At 31.0% G+C, this 27810-nt stretch overlaps 1 protein-coding gene across 12 annotated transcripts in view; it reads right to left on the reverse strand.

The window, feature by feature from the left end:
- Positions 1-27810, reverse strand: part of LOC145283838 (uncharacterized) — a 240039-nt gene that overhangs the window by 34288 nt on the left and 177941 nt on the right. For 7 of the 12 annotated variants that reach the window (XM_080132937.1, XM_080132941.1, XM_080132935.1 and 4 more), the window contains 4 exons: positions 26308-26340; positions 24471-24569; positions 6550-6563; positions 1251-1270 (listed from right to left, as the gene is read on the reverse strand). In XM_080132937.1, the coding sequence (XP_079989063.1) occupies positions 1251-1270; positions 6550-6563; positions 24471-24569; positions 26308-26340 (166 nt within the window). The remainder of the gene's footprint in view (positions 1-1250; positions 1271-6549; positions 6564-24470; positions 24570-26307; positions 26341-27810) is intronic. The other 5 variants (XM_080132947.1, XM_080132936.1, XM_080132946.1 and 2 more) reach the window with 2 other exon arrangements.

Raw genomic sequence — 27810 nt, forward strand, 5'->3', positions numbered from 1 at the left:
TTAATTTTTGAAATGGTTGAATTTATACGATGAAGATTAAAATAATTTGATATTATTATTATCTCTCTATCTATATAAAGTCAGGTATATATTTTTAGGTATAAGATTCACTGTTAAACTAATTAAATTATCATTATGAATTTTGGAAGTTGTCAGGCTTAAGGTTGGGTAATGTGTGCTATATTTAGTTTCATGCAAAGGGGGAATGAAAGTCCATTGCAAAAATCCAGATACTGCCAATTTTTTTGTTAAATTTTAACCATAAGTACTATTTTCCCATATATATATATCACAAATTTAACTTTCTTTGAAATATTTTAAGGAGTAAAACTATGGCGCTTCAATCCATTTTAAAATTCTAATATTTCAGATTTGCATCAATTTTGATGTTTGGCTGTATATTTGCGTGTGTATGTGCAGTATGTATGGTTGTATATTTGTGTGTGTATGTGCAGTATTTATGGTTGTATATTTGCGTGTGTATGTGCGGTATGTATGGTTATATATCTGTATATACATATGAAGTATGTGTGTCAGCATGTTTTCTATATATGTGCATGTATTTAATTCATTTAGTTCATATGAGTATGTATGAGGTGCCTTTAATAAGTTTCCAGATTTTTTGTACAGGCATTTAAAATTGTTGTAGACTCTTGAAAATTCAGTATGTTTTTGTCATGAGATGACTGACCAATTTTTATGATTTTAGGTTCAAATGAACAGCTACAGCAGGAATTGGAATATACGCTACTAAAGCCTGATTGTCACAGCTGGTGAATTTCAAAAATGTAATCTGGATGTGAGGATCCTTTAGAAGAGTGATATGCAATAAAATTGTGTTTTGAACTTGGAAAAAATGTTACAGAAACGTATGGAATGTTTTATATGGTTATGGATTTAATTTATTTGTTTCATATGGGTATTTTTTTTTTTTTTGGTTTACATGGGTATTTATTTAATTTATTTCGTTTATATGTGGTATTAATTTTATTTATTTGGTTTACATGGGTGTTTATTTAATTTATTTGGTTTACATGGATTTTTATTTAATTTATTTGGTTTACATGGGTATTTATTTTGTTTATATGATTATTTATTTTATTTATTTAGTTTACATGGGTGTTTATTTAATTTATTTGGTTTACATGGGTGTGCATTGAATTTATTTGGTTTATATGTTTATGTATTTTCACTTATTTAGTTTATATAGGTATTTATTTAATAAAAAAGGAGAAAAAAATTGAACTCACTGTTGCATCTGAAATTTTGGCTGTGAAAAATAAATTGAAATAAAAAACATTTTAGTATTTCTAATATTTTAGCACATAAAAGACTTATACAAATGTAATGGTTAATAATTTTGAACGAAACAATGATTTTCAAAAATTTATTTTAAGTCGATTGTTTCAAACTTTCTCATTTGCATTTATCATCATGGGTATTTAGCATAGAAGCCAACAGACGACTACAACGGGAAAAAAAAAATATACAAAAAATAAATGTTACTGTAGGCAATAAAATTTGATTTTATACCTAATTGCTCATTTGTTTTGGTTTTCAATTAGTTTTTATTGCTCTTTATTTAATCTAAAAAAAATCAGTTTTTCCAGGCGGATTTGGAAAAAAAAAAGAAAAAAAAAGCAAGCCTCGTTTTGACTTCAAGGTTTACATATGCTTTGAATTTTGCGGTATATTTTACAAGAGTACTTAGCGTAGTATAAACACCCCAACCTCCCTATGTTAAGAATGGCTTTAGAAATACCCCCCCTAATCTTCCCATGTTAAGAATGGCTTTAGGAATAAACACCTCTATGTTTAGGAATAAACACCTCCCCATGTTAAGAACGGCTTTCGAGGTTGGGATGGGTACTTGTACAGTTTAATCAAGACATTTAAAAATGAAAATATCAAAAAAAGTTTAAATTGCACGTATCCGTTTTGGACTGAAGATCTCCGAAAAAAAATTTCACTTAATTTGATTGAGTAGTTTTCTTTTTTACAGCAGAAAAACACGCTTTTATGAGAGCACGTTGAAGTCAGCTCGGTATCATAACAAATTGTTTTTTTCGATGTAAAAAAAAAAAAAACTACTTGGTGAAATTAAGCGAAATTATTTTTCAGAGAACAGCATTCCATAACAGATACGTACAATTTAAACTTTTTTCGATATTTTTATTTTTTAATGTCTTGATTAAACTGTACAAGTACCTGGGGGTGTTTATTCCTAAAGCCGTTCTTAACATGGGAAGATTGGGGGGCGTTTTTTTTTTTTTTTTTAAATTCGCATGGAAAAACTGAATTTTTTTAGATTAAATGAAGAGCAATAAAAACTAATTGAAAAGCAAGACTAATGAGCCAGGTAGGTAAAAAATCAACTTTTATTGCCTACGGTAACGTTTATTTCTTGTATATATTTATTTTTTGTATAGTTATTTGTTGGCTTTTCTGCTAAATTAGCACTATCACTTTTTAATTTCCAAAATTAAAAAAAATTAAGTACGTTATGATAAACTTTGAGGATTATCTCCCTTTAACAGAACTCATAATTCAAAGATGGCTGCTTTGCTGGTTACAGTAACAATGCAAATAGTGATAATGCTGTAATGTATAATAAAACTGCTATTCTGTGGTGATTCTTGTTAATTCATCAAAAAATATTGCAATGTTAAAAAAAAAGACAACTATGAAAAGTGTTAAGGGTTCATGGAGAACATCCATAAAAGTTCTTATGTATTAGGTGAAAGAATAAAATGAACAAAAATTCTTATTATTATTGCAAAAAAAAGTATTTATGAATGCAAACTGAGAAAAACCTGTCCTCATTACTAAGATCCACTTAAAAAGCAAATGGCTGCCCCCCCCCATATACAGGTATCAGGGGAGATAACTCCTTGGATACTTCCTATATTAAGGGAGATAACTCCCCATGAACTTTCTATATCAAGAGCAGCTAATTCTACCCCCCTCCCCTCCGCTTTTGGTGAGCTTGAGATAAATTGTCATGGTCATTTTTGTGTGCACTAGAGAACTTGTGCAATTTTCCACAAATTTGTGATAAGTTTGTTGGAGCTCTTGTTTTGCGACATAAAGGTTTCCTTAATGCTGGAGGACTGGGCGGGTGTGCATATCTTCCTGCATTGCCCTCTGCTACCCCTTCCTCTTTACCCTGTTTGTAGCGTCATGCAAAGTGGGAAAGAAGTGTCATCCAACCTGTTGCTAAGTTCTGTATAAAAAGCGAATGGCATCTGTCTTCTACATAATTTATATAGTCCACGTCTTCTATAAATGTCTCCTATATACAGGGTGTCCCAATAAAATGTATACACTCTTTAAATGACCATGAAACGAACATTTATTATAAGAAAGAAAAGTTGCATACATCAAAATACTGTGAACAAATACAGAAAGCAGCTAATTATCGAAAGTGTTCAAATTATTGGCCATTGTAGTCAACGAACAGCAAACAACGCTCACTGATTGAATCGAAAACGTTCCTAATCTTTTTTTTTTTTTCATAGGCATCACCACTTCAAGAGGCCACTCAAGGATAAGGGTTAAAGAGTGTACAGTAGCAATTGGACAATATAGTAATCATTAGTAATGAAAATTTGGTAAATTTGATAACTTATATAGAACGGCTCATCAAGAACTTATTTACGTTAGACTTGAACACAACCATATTGTAGTCAGCCGGAAAGCAGGAAAACGGAAGACAATTCCACAGGCGTGCAGTTCTAAGAAAGAAGCTTTGTTCATGGAATTTACGTTTAGGTTTAGTCACAGATAAAGAGTGGGGGGGGAATTATTGATAGTGTGAACAGCTAGACGAGTGTTTGTTGTGAAAGTTTGGCGATGGGGGACCATAGATTGAAGCTCAGATTGAATCAGTCCAATTTGTATGTTGACACATCTTTCAATGGTTGCTTTCAACTCATTCATTGTAGCTCGTTTTGTGGTGTGAACCCTGTGTTTAACATGCCCCCCACCCCCCAAAAAGAGAAAAATCCATGGGGAGGGGGTCAAATTTTGTGAGCGTGGACAGTACTCAATACTTCCTCTTCATTCTACCTATCTGTTTCGCAGGCGACTATCAAGATATGCTCTTACGTCATGATGATAGTGGGGAAGTGCTCCATCCTGCTGGAAGTGCCATTCTGTATTCCTAAACATCTTTTGGGAACATGGCATTCATGTAGCAAGTTGAGATAATTTAAAGAGTGTATACATTTTATTGGGACACTCTATATAGCTATCAGGGAAGATAACTCCCGGGTACTTCTCGTAGCAGGAGCAGCTAACTCTTTTACCTTTACAGATGTAACTATAGTTTAGAAAAACAAAACATTGTGGGGAAATCACTAGTCTGAAGGAATACTAAACCGTAAATGGTTCAAACTGTTTACTTTCTTTCTTTTTCTGGTTTGTTTCACTCATTTTGTCACTTCCATAAAGCTACCAACTTTTAATATGAAGATGTTAAACTTCTAAAACTCAAAAAGTAACACCTATGCGTGAATGTAGTAAATAATGTTAACTTTGACATTCCTATATGACCAAGCACATCTACACATGCACTAACAAGAACAAAGGTAAACACACACACACGCACAGTGTAATGCTGGCTAATACACTATAAAGATATCGACTTGTTACTAGTATTCACTCAAGTTCATCACATGCAAGAAATCAGTAGATATAATGAGTGAAAGAGTAACACAAGGATTTCGAAGTCATTCAACATTAGACAAAAAGATAAAAAGTGAAAATACATAATATGAATAGACAACAACCTCTCATCTTAAAATACATAATATGAATAGACAACAACCTCTCATCTTAAAATACATAATATGAATAGACAACAACCTCTCATCTTAAAATACATAATATGAATAGACAACAACCTCTCATCTTAAAATACATAATATGAATAGACAACAACCTCTCATCTTAAAATACATAATATGAATAGACAACAACCTCTCATCTTAAAATACATAATATGAATAGACAACAACCTCTCATCTTAAAATACATAATATGAATAGACAACAACCTCTCATCTTAAAATACATAATATGAATAGACAACAACCTCTCATCTTAAAATACATAATATGAATAGACAACAACCTCTCATCTTAAAATACATAATATGAATAGACAACAACCTCTCATCTTAAAATACATAATATGAATAGACAACAACCTCTCATCTTAAAATACATAATATGAATAGACAACAACCTCTCATCTTAAAATACATAATATGAATAGACAACAACCTCTCATCTTAAAATACATAATATGAATAGACAACAACCTCTCATCTTAAAATACATAATATGAATAGACAACAACCTCTCATCTTAAAATACATAATATGAATAGACAACAACCTCTCATCTTAAAATACATAATATGAATAGACAACAACCTCTCATCTTAAAATACATAATATGAATAGACAACAACCTCTCATCTTAAAATACATAATATGAATAGACAACAACCTCTCATCTTAAAATACATAATATGAATAGACAACAACCTCTCATCTTAAAATACATAATATGAATAGACAACAACCTCTCATCTTAAAATACATAATATGAATAGACAACAACCTCTCATCTTAAAATACATAATATGAATAGACAACAACCTCTCATCTTAAAATACATAATATGAATAGACAACAACCTCTCATCTTAAAATACATAATATGAATAGACAACAACCTCTCATCTTAAAATACATAATATGAATAGACAACAACCTCTCATCTTAAAATACATAATATGAATAGACAACAACCTCTCATCTTAAAATACATAATATGAATAGACAACAACCTCTCATCTTAAAATACATAATATGAATAGACAACAACCTCTCATCTTAAAATACATAATATGAATAGACAACAACCTCTCATCTTAAAATACATAATATGAATAGACAACAACCTCTCATCTTAAAATACATAATATGAATAGACAACAACCTCTCATCTTAAAATACATAATATGAATAGACAACAACCTCTCATCTTAAAATACATAATATGAATAGACAACAACCTCTCATCTTAAAATACATAATATGAATAGACAACAACCTCTCATCTTAAAATACATAATATGAATAGACAACAACCTCTCATCTTAAAATACATAATATGAATAGACAACAACCTCTCATCTTAAAATACATAATATGAATAGACAACAACCTCTCATCTTAAAATACATAATATGAATAGACAACAACCTCTCATCTTAAAATACATAATATGAATAGACAACAACCTCTCATCTTAAAATACATAATATGAATAGACAACAACCTCTCATCTTAAAATACATAATATGAATAGACAACAACCTCTCATCTTAAAATACATAATATGAATAGACAACAACCTCTCATCTTAAAATACATACAATATTCAAATGTAAAATTTTCTGTGAATTAAATAACAGATTTTTTTTTTATGTTTCATATGAAAAGAAAATTAAAAAAAATGTTCATGTAATTAAATACTTACTGGCTTTTCTTTATCTGTGGGAAAGAAAAAAGTAAGAAAATAACAATATTAGTATTACTCTTTATACATCCTTTGCATCTCTCTCTCTCTCTCTATATATATATATATATATATATATATATTTATATATATATATATTATTATTATTATTATTTATTCGAGGGTAAACAGTTACCTTTGGTCGCTACATACAAACAGCCATCTGTTTCAGTCAATGAGACTTTGTCAAGGGACCCTTAACCATTCGATATTTTTTCTATGGCGTCGAATGGTTCAGGGTCGCCCGACGAAGTCTCATTGACTAAAACAGATGGCTGTTTGTAGCGACCAAATGTAACTGTTTATCTTCAAATAAATAAAAAAAATATTTTGCTCTTGTTATCGTTGTATTCATTAGTCCCTACGTTTGAACATCTCAAATCTGAATATATATTTATATATATTAGGAGAGATTATTCCAAGGGTTTAATATATTTAAAATCAATTAACCAATGGTAATGTACATATATCAATAAAAATTTATGCCATGTGAATTGACTCAAATATTAAGCAACATGATTAACATTTCTGTAATCGAGCATTCATATATACTGGCAAAAACCAAAAACAACAAGAAGGAATAACTTCATATTTGTATTTTTTTATTACAATTGTTTCGACATCAACCAGACAATTTTAAATTTTATGTTATTTAAAAATTTTCGTAGTGAACATCTCATCAAATATGTTTTGCCAGTTTATATGGATGCTTGATTACTTTTTTTATATTTTTCTTCCTTTGAAGATTGTAATGCTGGGTATGGGGCAGCCAAACCAGCTGCCAACATTGCCCCGCTTTTTATTGAAACCAACCGAGAGCTCTTTTTAGTATCCTCGTTGTTCCCTTAAGTGCAATTGTCTGTATCTCTTTTGCACTTAGTTCACCAGGAATATTAGTTAGGTAGGACTTCAGGTTCTTCTTTATAAGCCCTGTGGCACCTATGATAACTGGTATGATTGATATCTCCTTAAGATTCCAATTTCTTTTCATATCATACATGAGACCTGATGTCCACTACGAAAATTTTTAGATAACATAAAATTTAAAATTGTCTGGTTGATATCAAAACAATTGTAATATACGAAAAAAAAAATACAAATATGAAGTTATACCTTCTTGTTGTTTTTGGTTTTTGCCAGTAATATATATATATATATATATATATATATATATATATATATATACAGTGATGATCATATTTATTGGCACGGTAAAATAAAAGTTAAATTTTGTCTAATAAATTCTAAAAAAGGGATTAAATTAAAGAAAATAACAAAGTATATTATGTATTTTTAACTGGCCTTTCCGATGCAGCAATCGGATTTTAGAAAAAATAAATAACAAAGGAACAACAAACATAATTGCAAAAAACCCTTGTTCAAAATTATTGGCACGATTTATTTAATAATCAATTGTATAGCCTTTGGCCTTGATTACCTTCCTCAGTCGCTTTTCATAGTTTACAACCAAGTTGTTGCACTCTTCAGTAGTAATTTTAGCCCACTCTTCCTGACAATAATCCTCCAATTGAATAAGATTCTTAGGCTTCCTTTGCATTACCCTCAATTTTAATGTTCTCCATAAATTTTCAATTGGATTAAGGTCTGGGCTTTGTGATGGCCACTCCAAAACATTAATATGATTGTCCTCAAGCCATTTCTTAGTCAGTTTAGCCGAATGCTTTGGGTCATTATCTTGCATGAACCACCAACGACGACCAAGTGAGAGCTCTTTAGCAGAGTCTTTCAGGTTTTCATCCAATATTTTAACATAATCTTCCTTTTTTATGCTACCTGTGACCTTAACAAGTCGCCCTGGTCCAGAGGCAGCAAAGGATCCCCAAAACATCAAACTGCCTCCACCGTGCTTCACTGTGGGTATGGTGTTCTTAGGCAGGAAAGCTTCGCCAGATTTTCTGTAAATATAAGACACTTTATTATGGCCAAATAACTCTATTTTCGTTTCGTCAGTCCATAGAACACGTTTCCAGAATGCAACATCTTTATCAATATGACGTTTTGCAAAGGCTAGCCTTGCTTTCAGGTGCATAGGCTTCAATAAGGGAGTCTTTCTCGGATGACATGCTTTTAAACCAGCTCTCTTCAAAACGCTACCAACTGTATGTCGAGATACATTCACTCCAGAGGTGCTCTGTTCATCAACAATCTCCCCAACAGAGATCCTTGGATTTTGTTTTACTTGTCGAACAATTTTCCGTTCATCTCTTGGGGAAAGAATCCTTTTTCTCCCTCTACCCTCTAAACTCATAACGTGGCCTTGCGATTTGAACTTGTTTATTATGGCTCTAACAGTGGATTTGGGAAGGTTTAGCTTCTTTGAAATCTTATCATAGCCCTCCCCATTGGTATGGCATGCTACAAGCTTCCTGACGTCTTCGCTGTGTTCCTTAGTTTTAACCATGGCGATTGAAAATTATAATTTAGTCACTTATAATAGTTTAAATAAATCGCTATCTAAAAATTATCTGAAAAAAATTATTCACTGAATTAGCGTTAAACAAGCATAATATGGCTATAAAAAAGTTCAGAAAGCACGTAAACCGGAAATTGATTGATATTATACTGATACTAAAAGAAAAACAAAGCCGTGCCAATAATTTTGAACAAGGGTTTTTTGCAATTATGTTTGTTGTTCCTTTGTTATTTATTTTTTCTAAAATCCGATTGCTGCATCGGAAAGGCCAGTTAAAAATACATAATATACTTTGTTATTTTCTTTAATTTAATCCCTTTTTTAGAATTTATTAGACAAAATTTAACTTTTATTTTACCGTGCCAATAAATATGATCATCACTATATATATATATATATATATATATATATATATATATATAATGATTTTTTGGGGGGCGGGGTACAAAATTTATGAAGGGAAGACTTTTATTGTTTATGATAAAAAGTAAAAGACATAAACACTTTTTTTAAAAAATGAAAAAAAAAAAAAAAAAAAAAAACAGGAAAGGAGAGGAAAGAAAAGGGGAGGGGCAACTGACCGGTTTCGCCCGCGTTTTTTCAAAGCTGAATCGAGGGATTTATGATTAAAAAAGGAAAAAATAATAGAAAATGTACATTATTAAAATAAAACTGTGTCTTCCCTTCATCATTGCATATATCTTTCTTCTACTTCTATACTATAAATTTGTTTTTGTGTGTATTGATATTAATATTAAAAACCCTTTTTTCTATTTATTTAAAAAGAAAATACAACTTTGTTATATATGGATCGTGGAACTGCATTTATCTGAAAAAGATCTAGCTAATTTGCATATTCTTTTAAATATTCATTTTAATTAATTCTCTATTAGTTTTTTCGGTTTTCTTATGGGATGATCATCTTTAATTAACTATTACATGTAATTATATTCATGCAGATATTCTACGTGATTTATACTTGCATAATATTTGCATAAAAAGCTTATTGTAAACACAAATCTCTTTCTATATATATTTATGTATGCGTATATATATTTGTTTACAAAATTTTGCCTACTAAACTCCTCTGTCAGTTTTTGGTCTGCAGACATGAAACTTAATATATAGGGCATTTGAACCCATGCGAAACTTTATATTTGGGTTTTAGCCAGGGAAAATCGGTACAAAAGTGTGAAAGTTCAAAAAATAGAATTTGCCAGATGAAGGTTGAACGATGGTATTACGAATATGCATGCGTAACATAATAGTTATTGGTTCATGCTTTAATTTTTGGCCTTGCAACAAACATGTCTTCATAGCACAGGCATTAATATCAAAGGAAAAAGTAAATTGTAAACTAAACGTTTTGGTTTCAATTCTTGGTGGTGGCACACAAGTAATTTTTTTAATTTTTAAAATCATTACCATATATTAGGTCTAATATAGTATAATATAATATAATAATAAATATGAAATCTGCATTAATCAAAATATCATATTTAAGCATATTTTATGACGGGGCGACCTGCTAGTATTTATATATATATTGTATATATTTAGGTAGCATTTTTTCATTTAAACAAACATTGATAAAAACAATAAAGAGCTTTTGTTTAGTTATACCTTTTTTATTTTTTCAATTTTCTGATGTTTTTTTGTGAAAGGTATTAATAAATGTCTTCAAAGCATGTCACGATTTTGTTGCGTTTTGTCATTCATCAAGACATCATCAGGAATGTGCAAGAATTGCTTGTGCTGACAGGCCGAATGGAATTCGCAGTAGTAGTCGGAAAACGATTAGTGGGTGTGAAGCCGTTTGTGCCCAGTGGAGAGGGAGGGAGTGTCTAGTTTTGAGGTGAGAGCAGGATCAGAGAGGGATAGGGAGTTAAAATGTTTTGGCTGGATTAATAAATAATAGGATAGGTTCCTGAGTTCTTATATACTAGCATTTCAGCCCCGCGTTGCCCAGGTGCTTGGATGTGTATGTTGACCAAAAAAAAAAAAAGTGTTAGTAGGAAAGGGCAGGCTCGAACCTGTACCGCGAAGGAGGAAAAGAACGGGAAAAAAACCTGATGTCTTTACTGTTATGACCACCGCCAAACCGGAAGTGACTTATGTTTAAATTAAGGATAGACAATCGAAAAAAGAGGATGACTTTCAAAAATATCGTCGAAAAAAAAAAGCGACCCTATCCCCTGTAGAAAAGTACCCAGTTTAAGGTGAAGATATTAATGTTTTTAGCCAATTTTTCAATATTTGTCGTCTAAGAGGTCGAACTTCAAAACGATACTGATCTTGGTAAAATCTGTTGCCTCTGTAGAAAGTTTTAGGCAGACATGCAAACATACATACATTTATATATTGGTAACAAAATATTTTCGACGCAAACCGGTTAAAAAGCTTGCCCTATCTCTGAATACCCTTTATGTAAAATTTCAAATGTTTACACCAGAAATTGTCTGAGTAATTTGGTAGAGACCGCAGAGGTCAAATTTTAAAAAATTTTGACCCCTATTATGACCCCTTAAGATTTATTGTTTTGGGCTCAAATCAAGTTCTTAAGTTAGATCCATGTCCAAGGAACCTATATCTAAAATTTCGAGTGTTTAGACCCAAAATTGCCGGAGGAGTTTGGTAGAGTTCTCAAAGGTCAAATCGTTGAACTTTGACCCCTTAACAGCAAAATTTCTGTCCGAAAACAGATTACAAAGGTATTCCCAAATCTCAGTACCCTGTATATCAAATTTCGAGTCTGTAGACTGAAAATTGACAGTTATTGCAGTGGAAAATGTACACAGACACGTTCACTTATATATATATATATATAGATAGATACCGCTTCCAAATTTTTTTATCTTTTCACGTTGGTTTTATGGTGTATTTGTGTGTTGCTAATTAAAATGTCTAACTTCGGAGAGGGGTATGTTTTTCCTGTAAATGTTGTAATTTTGCAATAGATTCCACATTGTGCAAGGTAAGGTGACAGGAAACGTGGTCGTTATGTAACTACTGCGTTTTTTGTTATTATAGGAGTTATTTGAACTTATAGATGACGTTAGTTTGTTCTAGTGGCTTGAGGATGAGGGAGGCATTGTTTTTTACAACTAGGTTTTGGGTTTAAAATTTTTTTATAATATACTATATAATAAAATGATTACAGAAATTCTCCTCTGGACTAAAATATTGTAGGTTTGCAACAACATATGCCACATACAAATTTATTATGTCTACATTATTAACCAGTCAAGACCGGAAAAATATATACACATTATAACTATATTGCCCTGACACCCTTCTTAACTGGATCATACACACATAAACATACAATTATATTTTCACTTCCCGATTCGAAAAATAATAATTTCTCCCGACTTACATTCTGGCTATTCTCATTGGCTGAGAACATACAAATTTATTATTCCAGATTATACATCTTTGAATACGGCATAATCACGTTGACACACCGGTTCCCGCTGGATCACCGAAGTTAAGCAACGTTGAACCTGGTCAGTACTAAATGGGTGACCATTTGAGACTTCTAGGTGCTGTATATGCTCTCCGCTTATCTCGGCATTGTTTCCAGTCGTTCTGGTTTCTCCTTACCACTGGACCCAAACAGTGCCGATTCAGGAAAGGTGTGGTTAGAGATTGCGCAACCCTTGCCTCACAAAAAGCACATGCGCAGCTGCTTGTACATGGGGTATCCTTTGTCTTTCAAGACTGAATAGAGGTCAACTGTTTTGTTTTCAATTTTAACCCCTTAGCAGCAGGTTTTGCTGACTAAAAGCCAATTCGAAAGTGTGTTCAAATATGTTCAAATACTCTATATATATAATATCAACTACGTAAATCAAATACTCAGAGATGAGTTTGATGGAGACTTTTTTGCACAAATACTGACAAATTCACTTATAATATATAATATTTCATCTTAAATTCTATACAATTATGCAGAATGTATATAAACTATGCATAAATAGAATTCAGCATAATAATAAAATAGAACCAATCATCAAATAAAAAACTATAAAAAATGGCTAAGTAATTAATTAATGCTTGTTTTTTTATAGAAATATGCAAATTAATTAACCTTTATGTAATCTGTTGCATGTCCATAGCTGAGTATATTAAGAAGTTTGTTTTAATAATTTTGAAATAGAAAAAATAAGCTTTTAATATCAGTGTCAGAGTGAGAAAAAAAACTCAACTTTATAAGTAAACTAGCAGGTCGCCTGGTATTGCCCGGTCCTAAAATATGCATAAATATATTGCAATTCATACAGATACTGAGACATGTGCATGCAAGTATTATGCTTTTTCTAAACAGTTCACTTATCATAAGTAAAAAAAAATATTCGAGCTGAGATCAAAACCTAAAGACGGTGAGTCAAGTACAATAACTATTAGGCCAGCTTGACACGTTCTTTAGAAGGTGTTTTCAAACCTACTTATTTTTAACATAAGGAATCTGTCATATGAACAATCCATGCATGCGCATTGATGAAATAGTGTGCTGAAGAGTGTGGTGATCCCATGCTGGTAAACCCTGGGTGTGACAGTAGAACTCAGCGCTGGCCTACAAGTCCAAAGAAACCCAGGCTTGGCTTCAGAAGGAATACTACAACCTTGTACTACTACATAAGCAAGTGTACCCGATTGATTTTTTCAATAAAAAGTTTAAAAATAATTTTACTAAGGACAATATAAATTTTAGACGTGCTAAGAAAGAAAATAAGAATCTTATAGGAAAATAGATAAGAAATAATGGTTTGGCAGTAGAATCCACTTCCGTTCACCTGTTGACTTTCTATTTGTCCAGTAATCAACAACCAGAAGAATCAGTTTGTTACGTGCCAGCAGTATTCACCCTAGGCAGGCTGAACCAGATTCTTTCGGAGAAGAAAGTTTCATAGGAATATTAAGTTCACAAGCAGTCTTCAGTCGCATGTATATCTCAAATAAGTTTTTGCAGTTCTTGCAGAGAGGTGTTGATGTCCTTCTACATACAGCGCAGTGTATTCCCAAATGGTCACCAACCCATCTGGTACTGACCAGGTTTGATGTTGCTTAACTTTGGTGATCTAATAAGAACTGGTGCTGGAACCTTCTATTAGTCCATTCCAGGACAAATATGAACTTTTTCCAGATAATTCACTTTTACACTTTCATACAATTCAACCTTTCTTTTTAAGAAAAATTTTTCTGCTACATTTGGTCTAATTCAATCTGCCCTTTTCAGGACAACCTTTATGTTACATTTTGATGTGATTCAGCCTGCCTTTTTCAAAGCAACCTCAGTTTGTGTAGCAATCATCCAATCCCAGTCTCTGCTTTGACATTACTTTGTGCAGCCGGCTTGGTCATTTGCATATCTTTATGCAGCTGCTGCTCCCAGCACCAGCAGCTCTGTTACATAGTCGAATATAATCTGTCTAATCTGAGATTTAAGGTAATATTCTAAATGTGATATTAGGTACTTCAAGTAACATAATATAACGTATGGTACTTCGAGTAACATAATATAACGTATGGTACTTCGAGTAACGTATGGTACTTCAAGTAATGTAATGCAACGTATGGTACTTCAAGTAATGTAATGTAATGTGTGGTACTTCAAGTTACGTAATGTAACACATCGTACTTCAAGTAACGCCATGTAATGTATGGTACTTGAAGTAACGTAATGTAACATAATGTAACATATGGTACTTCAAGTAAGGTAATGTAACATATAGTACTTCAAGTAACATAATAACGTATGGTACTGCAAGTAACGCAATGTCACATATGGCACTTCAAGTAAGATAATCTGACATATGGTACTTCAAGTAACCTAATGTAATGACAATATTTACAACAATCATTATCTAAAGGCAAAATTTAAAATGAAATGGTCTAAAGATATTTAAATAACATGATCTAATGAATAAATTAACAATGAGCTGATCTAACGACAGATGATATTTTTGTACCGTAAATAAAATGACGTATGGTTGCTACTTTAGATAACATGTCTTGCATATGGTACTTGACAGATGGACAAGATTCTATTTCCGTTTGATGAAAACCGGATTTCTTTATTTGTTGCAGACCATATACTAGTTAGCCAGTAGTGTACAAATCCCAGGGTGATGAAAACAAAGTTTCCAGCAATGGTTATGGTCTTTGGTGTAGTTTCAAGTGAAGGGCCACATCATGCCACCTCTCATCTTCAAAGTCGGCATGAAAGTCAACACCAAAGTGTACCTGGATGAAGTGTGGTGATCTCCTAATACAATCAGTTGGTTGCTGACAGACTCTAGGTGTAGCAGCAGGACTCAGCCCCAATCCACAAGTCCAAAGAGACCCAGGTTTGGCTTCAGAAGGAGTGCTATGGCTTTGTACCCTTCTTTCACCAGCTTTCTTCCTTCTCGACATGAACACTCTGGACTACTTCATTTAATCATGCATCGAAAATATCACCAACGTTACCTCCCACCACACCAAAATCAGCTTCATCGACGCAATCCTCTGAGTATTCGCCAAGCTCCCGGTGGCGCTTGTGGAAAAGGCATGCTCCCAGTTCCGAACCTGTATCAAGGTGGTGATTGAGGCTGAAGGCAGCTACATTGAATAGATGTCAGCTCTACTACATAATCAAATTACCTGAATTGATTTTTTTCAATAAAAGTTTTATAATAAAGCTGTAGTGTTGTTTTCTTTAGGGCGACAATTTAATTGTTCTATCTTGTACTTACGCAGACGACGGTAGCCACTAGATAATCAAAGCAATCTTGTAGAGCATCAACAACTTTGTATAACCCTAACGCCCTCTCTTGTTCGAGGGCCGGGCCGCATCCGTTGCTGTCTTGGTTCACGGTAGCATACTTGTGATGTACTTCTGGCCGTGTTCGTCGCTCCCAGCTCACAGGACCATAGATGCAACCCAGCAGGGCTACATTCTTACTTGTCTAGTGGTGGACCCCTCAAGGGTGACCAGACTCTCACTGATCACTGGAAAATATCTTTCTGCTGCTCAGGGCACGCGAAATGTGTATGACCTTAAGTCCGTGTGGCAACATTGTCGATTATCAGCCGTCACTCTGGCTTCGTGCTGGATTCAGTCTATCTTTTTCATCATCTGGCGTCAGGGCATACCTAAAATAACTGCATCTTCATTCAGGCCGGCAATCAAGAAAGAAAGAAAAACTCTGGTTCATTTTCGTAAAAACCAACAAAATAATTATTCATAAATCGTTCCACACTTGTTTAAAGTCAAGTTCTTTGATCTGAGCTTCATGATGCAGGTTGTATAACTTAAGTTCCTCTAATTAATTTCCCAGCTAAGAACAAGTTTTCAACTTAGCTCTTATGAGGGTTTCGCCCCCCCCCTTCCCCAGGCAGGATGAGAGCGATGTGGACGCCTCGATGCCAGCCAGTAAAAAGACCCTAACTTTAAAAAGCCAATCGTTTTTATAAAACTGGCCTCTTCTCCCCTCTGTCATATTGAAGATTACTTTTCCTTTTTTTTTTCTCTGAACCTCTTTTTTTTCTCTATCCCATTATCTTATTCTTTTTCTTCTCTCGTGAACTCCTTTCTCTATCCCCTTATTTTATTCTTTTCATTTTCTATTTTCTTGTGACCCTCTTCTTCCTCTTTCATGACCATATCTCTCCCTAGGTTCAATTTATTTATTTATCTGTCCAACTAACTTATCGCTGGCCTGGTAGTTAAATACAACAGGTGGACCCAAATGACAACATCTCCCAGACACCAAAGCAGACCTTTTGAACCCAAGTCATTGTACCTGTCTCACTCAATTAGTAGTTAAAATTCATTTTTACCAAATCCAACTAGAAAAACAATCTCTTGTTCCAACGAATTCTATTATCAAATTTTATATTTTCTTTTCATTGAAAAAGATACCGTTTCCTTTCTGGTGGACAGAAATCTTATAAACATCTGTTTTTCCTTGACCAAGTGTCAGCATATCCCCCCCCCCCCCATAATCATACCTCATCCTCTCCCATCTTCATTTAGCTCAACAGGATACTTAGCATCGCCTGGGATCCCGTTACATTTGGTGGTTTGAATGAACGTGGGTAAAGTTAAAAACGGAGGAAAATATAATGCGAGGTCAGAACAAAAATGTTAGAAAAGTGGGTACAATTGAAGCAAAAGTAGTTAAAATGCAATAAAAACAGCAAGTGGTTAATTTGCATGCGTGAAGCAATAAAGTAACAGGATGAAAATTTTGTTATTTAGAATGTTAGAAAGAGTGTAAAAACCTTTTTAAGTGCTTAGGGTGCCAGCTCCTCTTGCAGAAGCTGTTAAGATATCCAAAATCTGATTCTATGTATTGTACCACAAATAAACTACTAAAAGATAAAGTATCTCTAATAAAGATTTTAGATATAGAATATCCATTTAGAAAGATAATTTTGATAATATATTCTAGATGAGGTAGTTCAAATAAGAAATTATATAATAAAATAGATTCTAAATTATTCTAGAAATAGAAGCTCAATAACAGATTGTAAAGAATTCTAGATGAGATAGCTTCAATAACAGATTCTAGATAATTCTAGAAATAGTAGCTCCAATAACATATTCTGGATGTTTCTAGAAATAGTAGTTACAACAATAGATTCTAAACACTTCTAGAAAAGATAGGTCTTATAACAAATTCTAGATAGTTCTAGAAAAGACAGCATCAATAAAAGAATCTAAATAATTTTAGAAATAGCAAATCTAATAAAAGATTCTAGAAAATTCTAGAAATAATAGCTCAAATAACAAATTCTAAATAATTGTAGAAATAGCAGTTCACTAAACAGATTCTAAATAATTCTAGAAATAATAGCTCCAATAACAGATTCTAAATAATACTAGAAATAGCAGCTCTAATAACAAATTCTAGATAATTTGTAACAATAGCAACTCCAATAACAGATTCAAAATAATTCTAGAAAAAGCAGCTCCAATAACAAATTGTCAATAACAGATTCTAGACAATTTTAGAAAAATTTTCCAAAAGCAGATTCTAGATAACTCTGGAAAATACCACTCCTATAAAAGATTCTAGATAGTTCTAGAAAAGACAGCACCAATAACAGAATTTTAATAATTCTAGAAATAGCAATTCGATTACAAGATTCTAGAAAATTCTAGAAATTATAGCTTCAATATCTAATTCTAAATAATTGTAGAAATAGCAACTCACATAAGAGATTCTAGATAATTCTAGAAATAATAGCTCCAATAACAGATTCTAAATAATTCTAGAAATAGCAACTCCAAAAAACAAATTCTATATATTTCTTAAAAATAGAAACTCCAAAAACATTCTAAATAATTCTAGAAATAGCTGCTCCAATAACAGATTCTAAATAATTCTAGAAATAGTAGATTTTAAATAATTTTTGAAATAGTAGCTTCAATAACAGATTCTAGAGAGTTCTGGAAAAGGCAGTACGAATAACAGAGTCTAGATAATTCTAGTAATAGAATAGCAGCTCCAATAACAGATTCTAGATAGTTCTAGAAATAGCAGCTTCAATACAAATAACAGATTCTAGATAATTTTGGATAATATATGTCTAATAAGCAGGGATGCGAATATCTTATGGCAAAAAAAATTGAAATTGCTATGAATTTTCCCCCCTTCTATTAGTAATTTATTTGCTTCCCCACGAAAGCAAAATTTGACACAAGGTCGTTTTTAATGTGGGGGGGGAAAACCCAGCCCCCCCCCCCAAAAAAAAAGCAAAAGGGTCACTCTGGTAGGGACCAAAAATAAGGATTATCTTAGTATAGAGGGTTTCCCCTCCATTGACCGAAACAAATTAACTTAAGTGTAGCATCAGAACAGATACTACACTTTGATCTTCTATTGTGCTAGTGTGGAGAGAGCAGTTTCAAAAAACAACTTAAGAGATGTTACATCAAGTGTGAATGGAGGGGGGTACTGATGACAAGAACCCTCATTCTTTGATAAAGCATAAATTAGTTACTTCTCCTATTTACCAATCATGAAAAATAAAGTGAGAGAGAGGAAGAAAGAGAAAGAAAAAAAAAAACTAAGCCAAATAGCAACGAAAAAATAATAGAGTTAAGACTCTAGAGATTTAGAAGAAATTTACGTTTTATTATTAAAAAAAACAAAACAAAACGATTGCGATTTCAATAAATAAAATAAAAAAAAACAGAACTCACATTGATGCTAGTGATTTAAATGAAAATCCTGTTTTGGGTTATGAAAAAAAAAAGTAACAGTCAAATTCCTTTAAAAAGGCGGGAAAATAAAATCCTTGAATAAGAGATTTAAGAGACTCTAGACATTTTAGATTCTAACAGCAAATTTTATATAATCAAATTGCCCACAACAACTGTGAAAGGATTATTGTAAAGATGAGAGTCATATGTTCAAACTGTTTAGTCTTAAGTAACTGAGGGAGGCTTGCTTCCCATGAGTTTTGATGAATAATAAATCCTGAACAGACGTGTAACCTCTTTCCCAATCATTATCAATAGACCAGAGATGATTCTCAGAAATCCAATAAAGCCAAACATTTTGCATAGAACTTTACTGTCAATTCTACCGCTTGCAATCTGGGCCATCTACCTCCTCAATTCCCTCCTATGACTGAAAATATTCTGAGCGACATCCATATATCTGTCCAAGAAATTGCTAAATTTATCAATAATCTTGAGGCCAGTAAATTAACCAATCCTGGCAACATTCTTATCATAGTGCTTATAAAGCTGAAACTGAAACAAGCCCCCATTCTTACAAAGCTGTGCAATCATTGTTTGAAAGAGAAATTTTCTCAAAACTTTGGAAAACTTTGTCTGCCTGCTCAGTATTTAAAAGTACTGGAGATTGGTCTTCTGTAGCTCAGTACAGGCCAATCAGTCTCCTGTGTAATGAGTAAGTTGGTTGAATTTGTGATAAATCAAGAAGTTGTCAATCATCTCAGCAAAGCAATATACTCAGTGATAAGTAATATGAATTTTATCCTGTAAGATCAACAGCTGCTCTGTTGACTGTAATATCACATAAGATCAGTGTCTATTGTGAGGGTTCGATTCTAGAGCAATAGCTCGACATATACAAGGTTATTCATAAGGTTTGATATAAAGGTTTACTTCACAAGCTTGCTAACTGTGGGATATCTGAAAATGTCTTCTCAATCTTTAAATCTGCTCTTTCTAATAGATTTATAAAAACAAATATTATTATATACACGCATAATGGGAAAAAGTTTGAAATACATAGTATTAATGCTGGTGTGGTTCAAGGATCCAATTGATTATTATATTGTACCCAATATATAACAGTGATTTCAAATGTCAAAAAAACTGACTTGGGTGCCATCAGCTAGAATTGAAACAAAAACATTAAGCTCTCCAGTGGTATTAACTACCATATGACCTAAGAACATATGCATATCAACACTAAAAAAATTAATGCAGTTAAATATATAAATGTACATTTGCACATGCATAGAGAATACACATTAAGTCGATTTACGCCTGCCAAGTTCCAAGTTTGACTCCTTAGCTGCTATTTATTTTTCAGCTAAAAACCAAATCGAATTTGTTCCACAAGATCCTATATATCAAGTTTCAAGTATGTATACTAAAAATTGACAGAGTAGTTTGATAGAGACCATTCTGCACACACACACACACACACACACACGGTCACTTTATACATATGTATACATGTTTTGGAAGTTTTTTAACCTTTAAAAATTATTAAAAAAAATTTCTTAATTTTTATATTTTTTATGATTTCTTGGAAAACTATTTAGTCAGTAAGTCATTTAATCACCTGCAATTAATGCATCAACTTGCTCTCTCGAATTCACAATAGTCCTAATGTTGATTTAAGGGATCATCAGTTGTTTATCATGAAACACTTTTTCGGGGATTTAAAAACAAAACAGTATATAAATCATGGCTCCCCAGCAGTGTTGATCAAACACTACCTCCCTTAATCACAAGAACAAAAAATGTTCCAGATATCAGATGTAGTTACCTACTCATGATTAATTTGACTAACCTATTCATGTTGTAAAAAATGGCTTCTTTACCTGTGAGATTCGTCCCTGTCTCCAAATTCAAAATAGATTTTTTTTTTAATTCACCAGTGCTGTATTTATAAGATTAGGATTAATTCATTTTACTAGTTATCATCCCCTACTATGATTAGTACTTTATATATTTACATTCTTATTTATTTATTCAAAATATATATATATATATATATATATATATATATATATATATATATAATTAGCCTTGGCAGTAGCATAGTGAAAACCCTCTACTTACCATTCTCCGTACAATTTATTTTTCATTTTTATATAATATATTGAACTAAATTTTTTTTCCTATACCCATTCGTGAATTATTTTACAAATTCTGCTTTTTGGATGACCTCAAAATATCTCTCAGTAATGGGATGCCTTGGAATTCTTTACATCTGGATACTCCAATTTTACAAACATTTTTGGATCTTACCATCCTTGGATCTTCCATTCTCCAACCAAACATCCATTCACATGAAATCACTTTTCATTTTTTTCCCCATTCCCTCTGCTTCACTATTTTTTTTTTTTTTAACTTTTAGCAAGTACGTCCTATAGCTCACTTGTAATTTCATTAAGTACTTTATAAGCAAAATCTGATTCCGCACTTTGCTAATTCCTCCCCTCTGATTAGAAGGAAAGTATTTCTTTCGAAACTCCATGGATTAAGGACAATCCACTTCTTTTGTGGTTCCTTTTTTTTTTTTTTTAAATTAAATATGTTTTTAACTCTTGTTAAAGTGTTTTTTAACATGTTTTATTAACTCTTTGCTTATATATATATATATATATATATATATATATATATATATATATATATATATATAAACAGTTCATCCCGGTTTTGCTTGGGCCCTATGTACTGTTCATAACTTTATGTGCATATGTATATATATGTATTAAAAAGTTTGACTCATGTCCAGGTAACCTAAATCTAAAATTTCGAGTGTTTAGACCAAAAATTGGTGGAGGAGTTTGGTAGAGTCTGCAAAGTCAACTCTTTCAACTTTGACCTCTTGGCAGCCAAATTTTCGCCTCCAAAACTGATTAAAAAACTTACTGCATGTCTAAATACCCTTAATGTAAAATTTCAAAAGTTTACACCAAAAATTGGTTGAATAGTTTGCTAGAGACCGCAAAGGTAAAATCTTTTAAACTTTGACCCCTTGGCAACCAAATTTTCGGCCAAAACCTGATTAAAAAACTTGCCCTATGTCTGAATACACTTTATTTCGAATGTTTAAACTAAAAATTGGCTGAGTAATTTGGTAGAGACTGCAGAGGTCAATTTTTTAAACTTTGACTCCAATTTTGACCCCTTAACATTGATTGTTTTGGGCTCAAATTAAATTAAAAAGTTTGATCCATGTCCAAGTAATCTACATCTAAAATTTCAAGTGTTTAGACTCAAAATTGGTGGAGGAGTTTGGTAGAGTTCTCAAAGGTCAAATCGTTGAACTTTGATCCTTTGACAACCAAATTTCTAGCCGAAAACTGATTAAAAAGATTTTACCAAACCTCAATACCCCTTATATCAAATCTCGAGTCTGTAGACTGGAAATTGACAGAATAGTTTGGTAGGAAAATGTACACACACACACACAGACAATTTCACTTTTATATATATACATATATAGATATGATATTTTAATTTGTCCAGATTTCGGATATATTATTATAGAGTTGTGATTTCAAAAGTAAAAATAAAAGTATTTGGGTGCCATCAGAAAGAATCGAAACCAAAACTGTAGCATTCAAAGCTGGTGACATTACCACAGTACAACGTGACACGCATATGAACTAATTAAAAATCAAAAATAAACTAAGATGAATGTCCAAAATATATAACGATTTTTTTCACTTTTGATCCATTTTTGACACTTTAAAAACTATTTAAACTGGTTAAAAACCCATAAAAGAATGGTCCGCAAAAAATCCAATCATTCAAGGCCCCTAGCGCTGCTCTGCAACTTTTAGTTTCGGAGGAGATAGAGTTTGAATATATGAAGACACAGACAAAATATTAAAAAAAATAAAAAATATTTTATATATATATAATATATATACTATATTTATATATATATATATTACTATATATATTATATTTATATATATATATATATATATTACTATATATATTATATATATATATATATATTACTATATATTATATATATATATTACTATATATTATATATATATATATATATCATATATATATATTATATATATATATACATATTATATATATATATATACATATTTATATATATATATACATATTTTATATATATATACATGTTTTATATATATATACATGTTTTATATATATATATATATACATATTTTATATATATACATATTTTATATATATATATACATATTTTATATATATATATATATATATATACATATTTTATATATATATACATATTATATATATATACATATTATATATATATACATATTATATATATATACATATTATATATATATACATATTATATATATATATATACATATTATATATATATATACATATTTTATATATATATATATAGTTTCAATAACAGATTCTATATAATATGCTTCTAATAACTAATTCTATGCATTATACTTCCAGCAATAAAGTCTCTATAATGTACATCCAATAATATATTCTATCTAATATAATTCTAACAACGATTCTATAAAATATACTCCCAATAACATATTCTATAAAATATAATCCCAATAATATATTCTATAAAATATAATCCCAATAATATATTCTATAAAATATAATCCCAATAACATATTCTATAAAATATACTCCCAATAATATATTCTATAAAATATAATCCCAATAACAGATTTTATAAAATATACTCCCAATAACAGATTCTATAATATATACTCCCAAGAACAGATTCTATAATATATACTCCCAAGAACAGATTCTATAATATATACTCCCAAGAACAGATTCTATAAAATATACTCCCAATAACAGATTCTATAAAATATACTCCCAATAACAGATTCTATAAAATATACTCCCAATAACAGATTCTATAAAATATACTCCCAAGAACAGATTCTATAATATATACTCCCAATAACAGATTCTATAAAATATACTTTCAATAATAGATTCTTTATAAAAAAATTCCAATAACAAACTCGAAATATTATATATTTTGATAAGATAGCCACAATAAAATATTCTAGATAAATTGCCTTCAATAAATAGTATCTGTGAATAGAACGAAATAATCTTATTTTTATTTTTGAATAATTTTTAATTCAACAAATATTTTAATTGGATGAGGCTCAGATTAATAGCTAGTATGAAAGCTTGTTACTATCAACTTAGTAAACATCTTGCACGTACCCGTTAAATTTTTTCTCGTATCTTTTGCTACGGGCAACCCTGGAATTCTTAATGTGTTCAATTTTTCTTCCGTGTCTTGTAGTTCTAAGTAATAAAAACCTCAAAAGCAGAAAAAAAAGGAAAAAGAAGGAAAAATAAAGATTTTATAATAAAAGCTTGAATGAACTTTTTCTGGTCCCCAATTTCACATGGAGCAATTTCACATATGTTAAAAAATATTATTTTAAGAAATAACACATGTATGGGTGATCATTTTTTTTTTTTGTTATAGTGGTTTACCATGATCAAGTGGATGTCTGGCAACAAACTGGAAGAAAGGATCTATTCAACCGTACTTCATCAGAAGCAAAATATTAGTGGAATTTGGGATGCTTTTTACGTTCAACGTCTTAGCTGTTTTAACCATGTATAGTGTGCCCCCTCTCTTTCTCTCACCACTTATCAAGGCCTGGAGGCCACTCAAGGATAAGGGTTAATTTAATAAGTGTACAGTGGTCAATGGGACAATGTCGTAATAATTGTTAGTAGTGGAAATTTGGTAAATTGGATTACTTAAGAGGAATTGCTCATCAAGAACTTGTTTACATTGGACTTGAAGATGACCATATTATAGTCAGCTGGAAAGCAGACAAAAGGAAGAAAGTTCCACAAGTGTGCAGTTCTAAGAAAGAAACTTTGTTCATGAAATTTATGATTAGGTTTAGGTACAGATAACACACCCAGATGTCACTATATACTATTTTATTTTATTTATTTTTTTATTGTATTTTCACCTCAAACAAGGCACAATGCCACTCTGATGTAAGGGGCTACTGTCAGCAACATAAGTTGCAGGGATACTGTGTAGGGAGTTTAGCAGCAAGATGTCTGTTCACATTACACTTGAACATCTGCATGTCAGTACAGTTGGGGAAGCAGGAACCCAGAAGAGAATTCCAGAGTCTAGCAGTTCTTGGGAAGAAACTATCAGAGAAGAAGGCTTTCTTGCATCTAGGGATCTCTACTGTGTAGGGGTGGGACTTTGCTGTTTTTCAGGTTTGACAGGGTGTGTTTACGTCAAGGAGGTACAAGGGCTTGTTGTTTGTCAGAGCATCCACCATTAAAATACTTTCTTTTTTAAGTTTAAAATATGTTTTTTAACTTCATTTTATTTTAATTAAACACATAATTTAGATTCCAATTATTTAAGTATCATGTTTAAATTACACGTGCCCTTAGTTTAAATTATTTTCAAGCTTTAATCTGTCTTTTGATTTGTTACTTTGAAATTAATTCATACTTTCGGTAGCTAGGGGTTAATCCCGGAGTTACCATGCACCAATTTCGGGAAAACCAATGCCAACAACAGAATCGTCTGATTCATTTGAAATTAAATCAATGGATTATCCTCAACCAGCTGAGAAAAAATGCTTGAGGACATCTGCAGCCTTCATGCGGCAATGCAGTTTTGCAAGAAACAAATTGTGGATCAGATATTAACAAGCTTTGTGACTAACTGGTCAAATATGACACACTGGTCAAATGTGGAACACTGGTCACCAAATATCAAAAAACAGTCAAATTAATGATAAAATTTGTCACAGCGAGACAGGAGGTCTGATGGAATATACCAGAATTAAATCTTAAAATCGATTTTGTATCAAATTATGCAAAGGTGGAAACAGATTGAAACCTCAGTAGCATTATATAACAATAGGTTCTTTTTGCATGTAATATGAAGAGCCTTTATGCTTTTTGTAGAATATCACTGGATAATTAATAAAGAATTGCTTTGATAATTATATGTTGTTTGATATTTTTTCACAGTATTAAGACAAGTAGAGAGGAAAATACTCACGTGTGTCAGTTGATGAATCATCTGAATCACTGTCTGAATAGAAAGATGAATACAATAACATTAAAACATGTTTATAATTTATTGTGGTTGTATATAAGAACATTAAAAATATATATATGTAAACATATTATGCTTATAATTTATTATGGTTGTATATAAGAACATTAAAAAATATATATGTAAACATATTATGCTTATAATTTATTGTGGTTGTATATAAGAACAATAAAAAAATATATGTAAACATATTATGCTTATAATTTATTGTGGTTGTATATAAGAACATTAAAAAATATATATGTAAACATATTATGCTTATAATTTATTGTGGTTGTATATAAGAACAATAAAAAAATATATGTAAATATATTATGCTTATAATTTATTGTGATTGTATATAAGAACATTAAAAAATATATATGTAAACATATTATGCTTATAATTTATTGTGGTTGTATATAAGAACAATAAAAAAATATATGTAAACATATTATGCTTATAATTTATTGTGGTTGTATATAAGAACATTAAAAAATATATATGTAAACATATTATGCTTATAATTTATTATGGTTGTACATAAGAACATTAAAATATATATGTAAACATATTATGCTTATAAATTTTGTATATAAGAACATTAAAAAAATATATATGTAAACATATGCTTATAATTTATTGTGGTTGTATATAAGAACATTAAAAAAATATATATGTAAACATATTACGCTTATAATTTATTGTGGTTGTATATAAGAACATTAAAAAGTATATATGCAAACATATTATGCTTATAATTTATTGTGGTTGTATATAATAACATTAAAAAAATATATATAAACATATTATGCTTATAATTTATTGTGGTTGTATATAAGAACATTAAAAAGTATATATGCAAACATTATGCTTATAATTTATTGTGGTTGTATATAAGAACATTAAAAATATATATGCAAACATATTATGTTTATAATTTATTGTGGTTGTAAGTAATAACATTAAAAGTATATATATGTAAATATATTATGTTTATAACTTACTAGCAGTTTAGCTCAGCTTTGCTCAGACCCTATGTACTTTTCATAACTTTATGTGCATATGAATATATATATATATATATATATATATATATATATATATATATATATATATATTAAAATGTTTGACTCATGTCCAGTAACCTACATTTAAAATTTCAAGTGTTTAGACCCAAAATTTGTGGAGGAGTTTGGTAGAGTCTGAAATGGTTAACTCTTTAAATTTTTACCTCTTGGCAGCCAAATTTTCGCCCAAAAACTAATTAAAAAGCTTGCTGCATGTCTGAATACCCTTTATGTAAAATTTCAAATGTTTGGACCTAAAATTTGCTGAATAGTTTGCTAGAGACCTCAAAGATCAAATCTTTTGAACTTTGACCCCTTTGTAGCCAAATTTTCGGCCAAAACTCAATTAAAAAGCTTGCCCTATGTCTGAATACAATTTATGTCAAATTTCAAATGA

This window comes from Euprymna scolopes, chromosome 8 (genome assembly GCF_053919585.1).
Source record: "Euprymna scolopes isolate OS-2025 chromosome 8, ASM5391958v1, whole genome shotgun sequence".
NCBI classification, from domain to species: Eukaryota; Metazoa; Mollusca; class Cephalopoda; order Sepiida; family Sepiolidae; genus Euprymna; species Euprymna scolopes.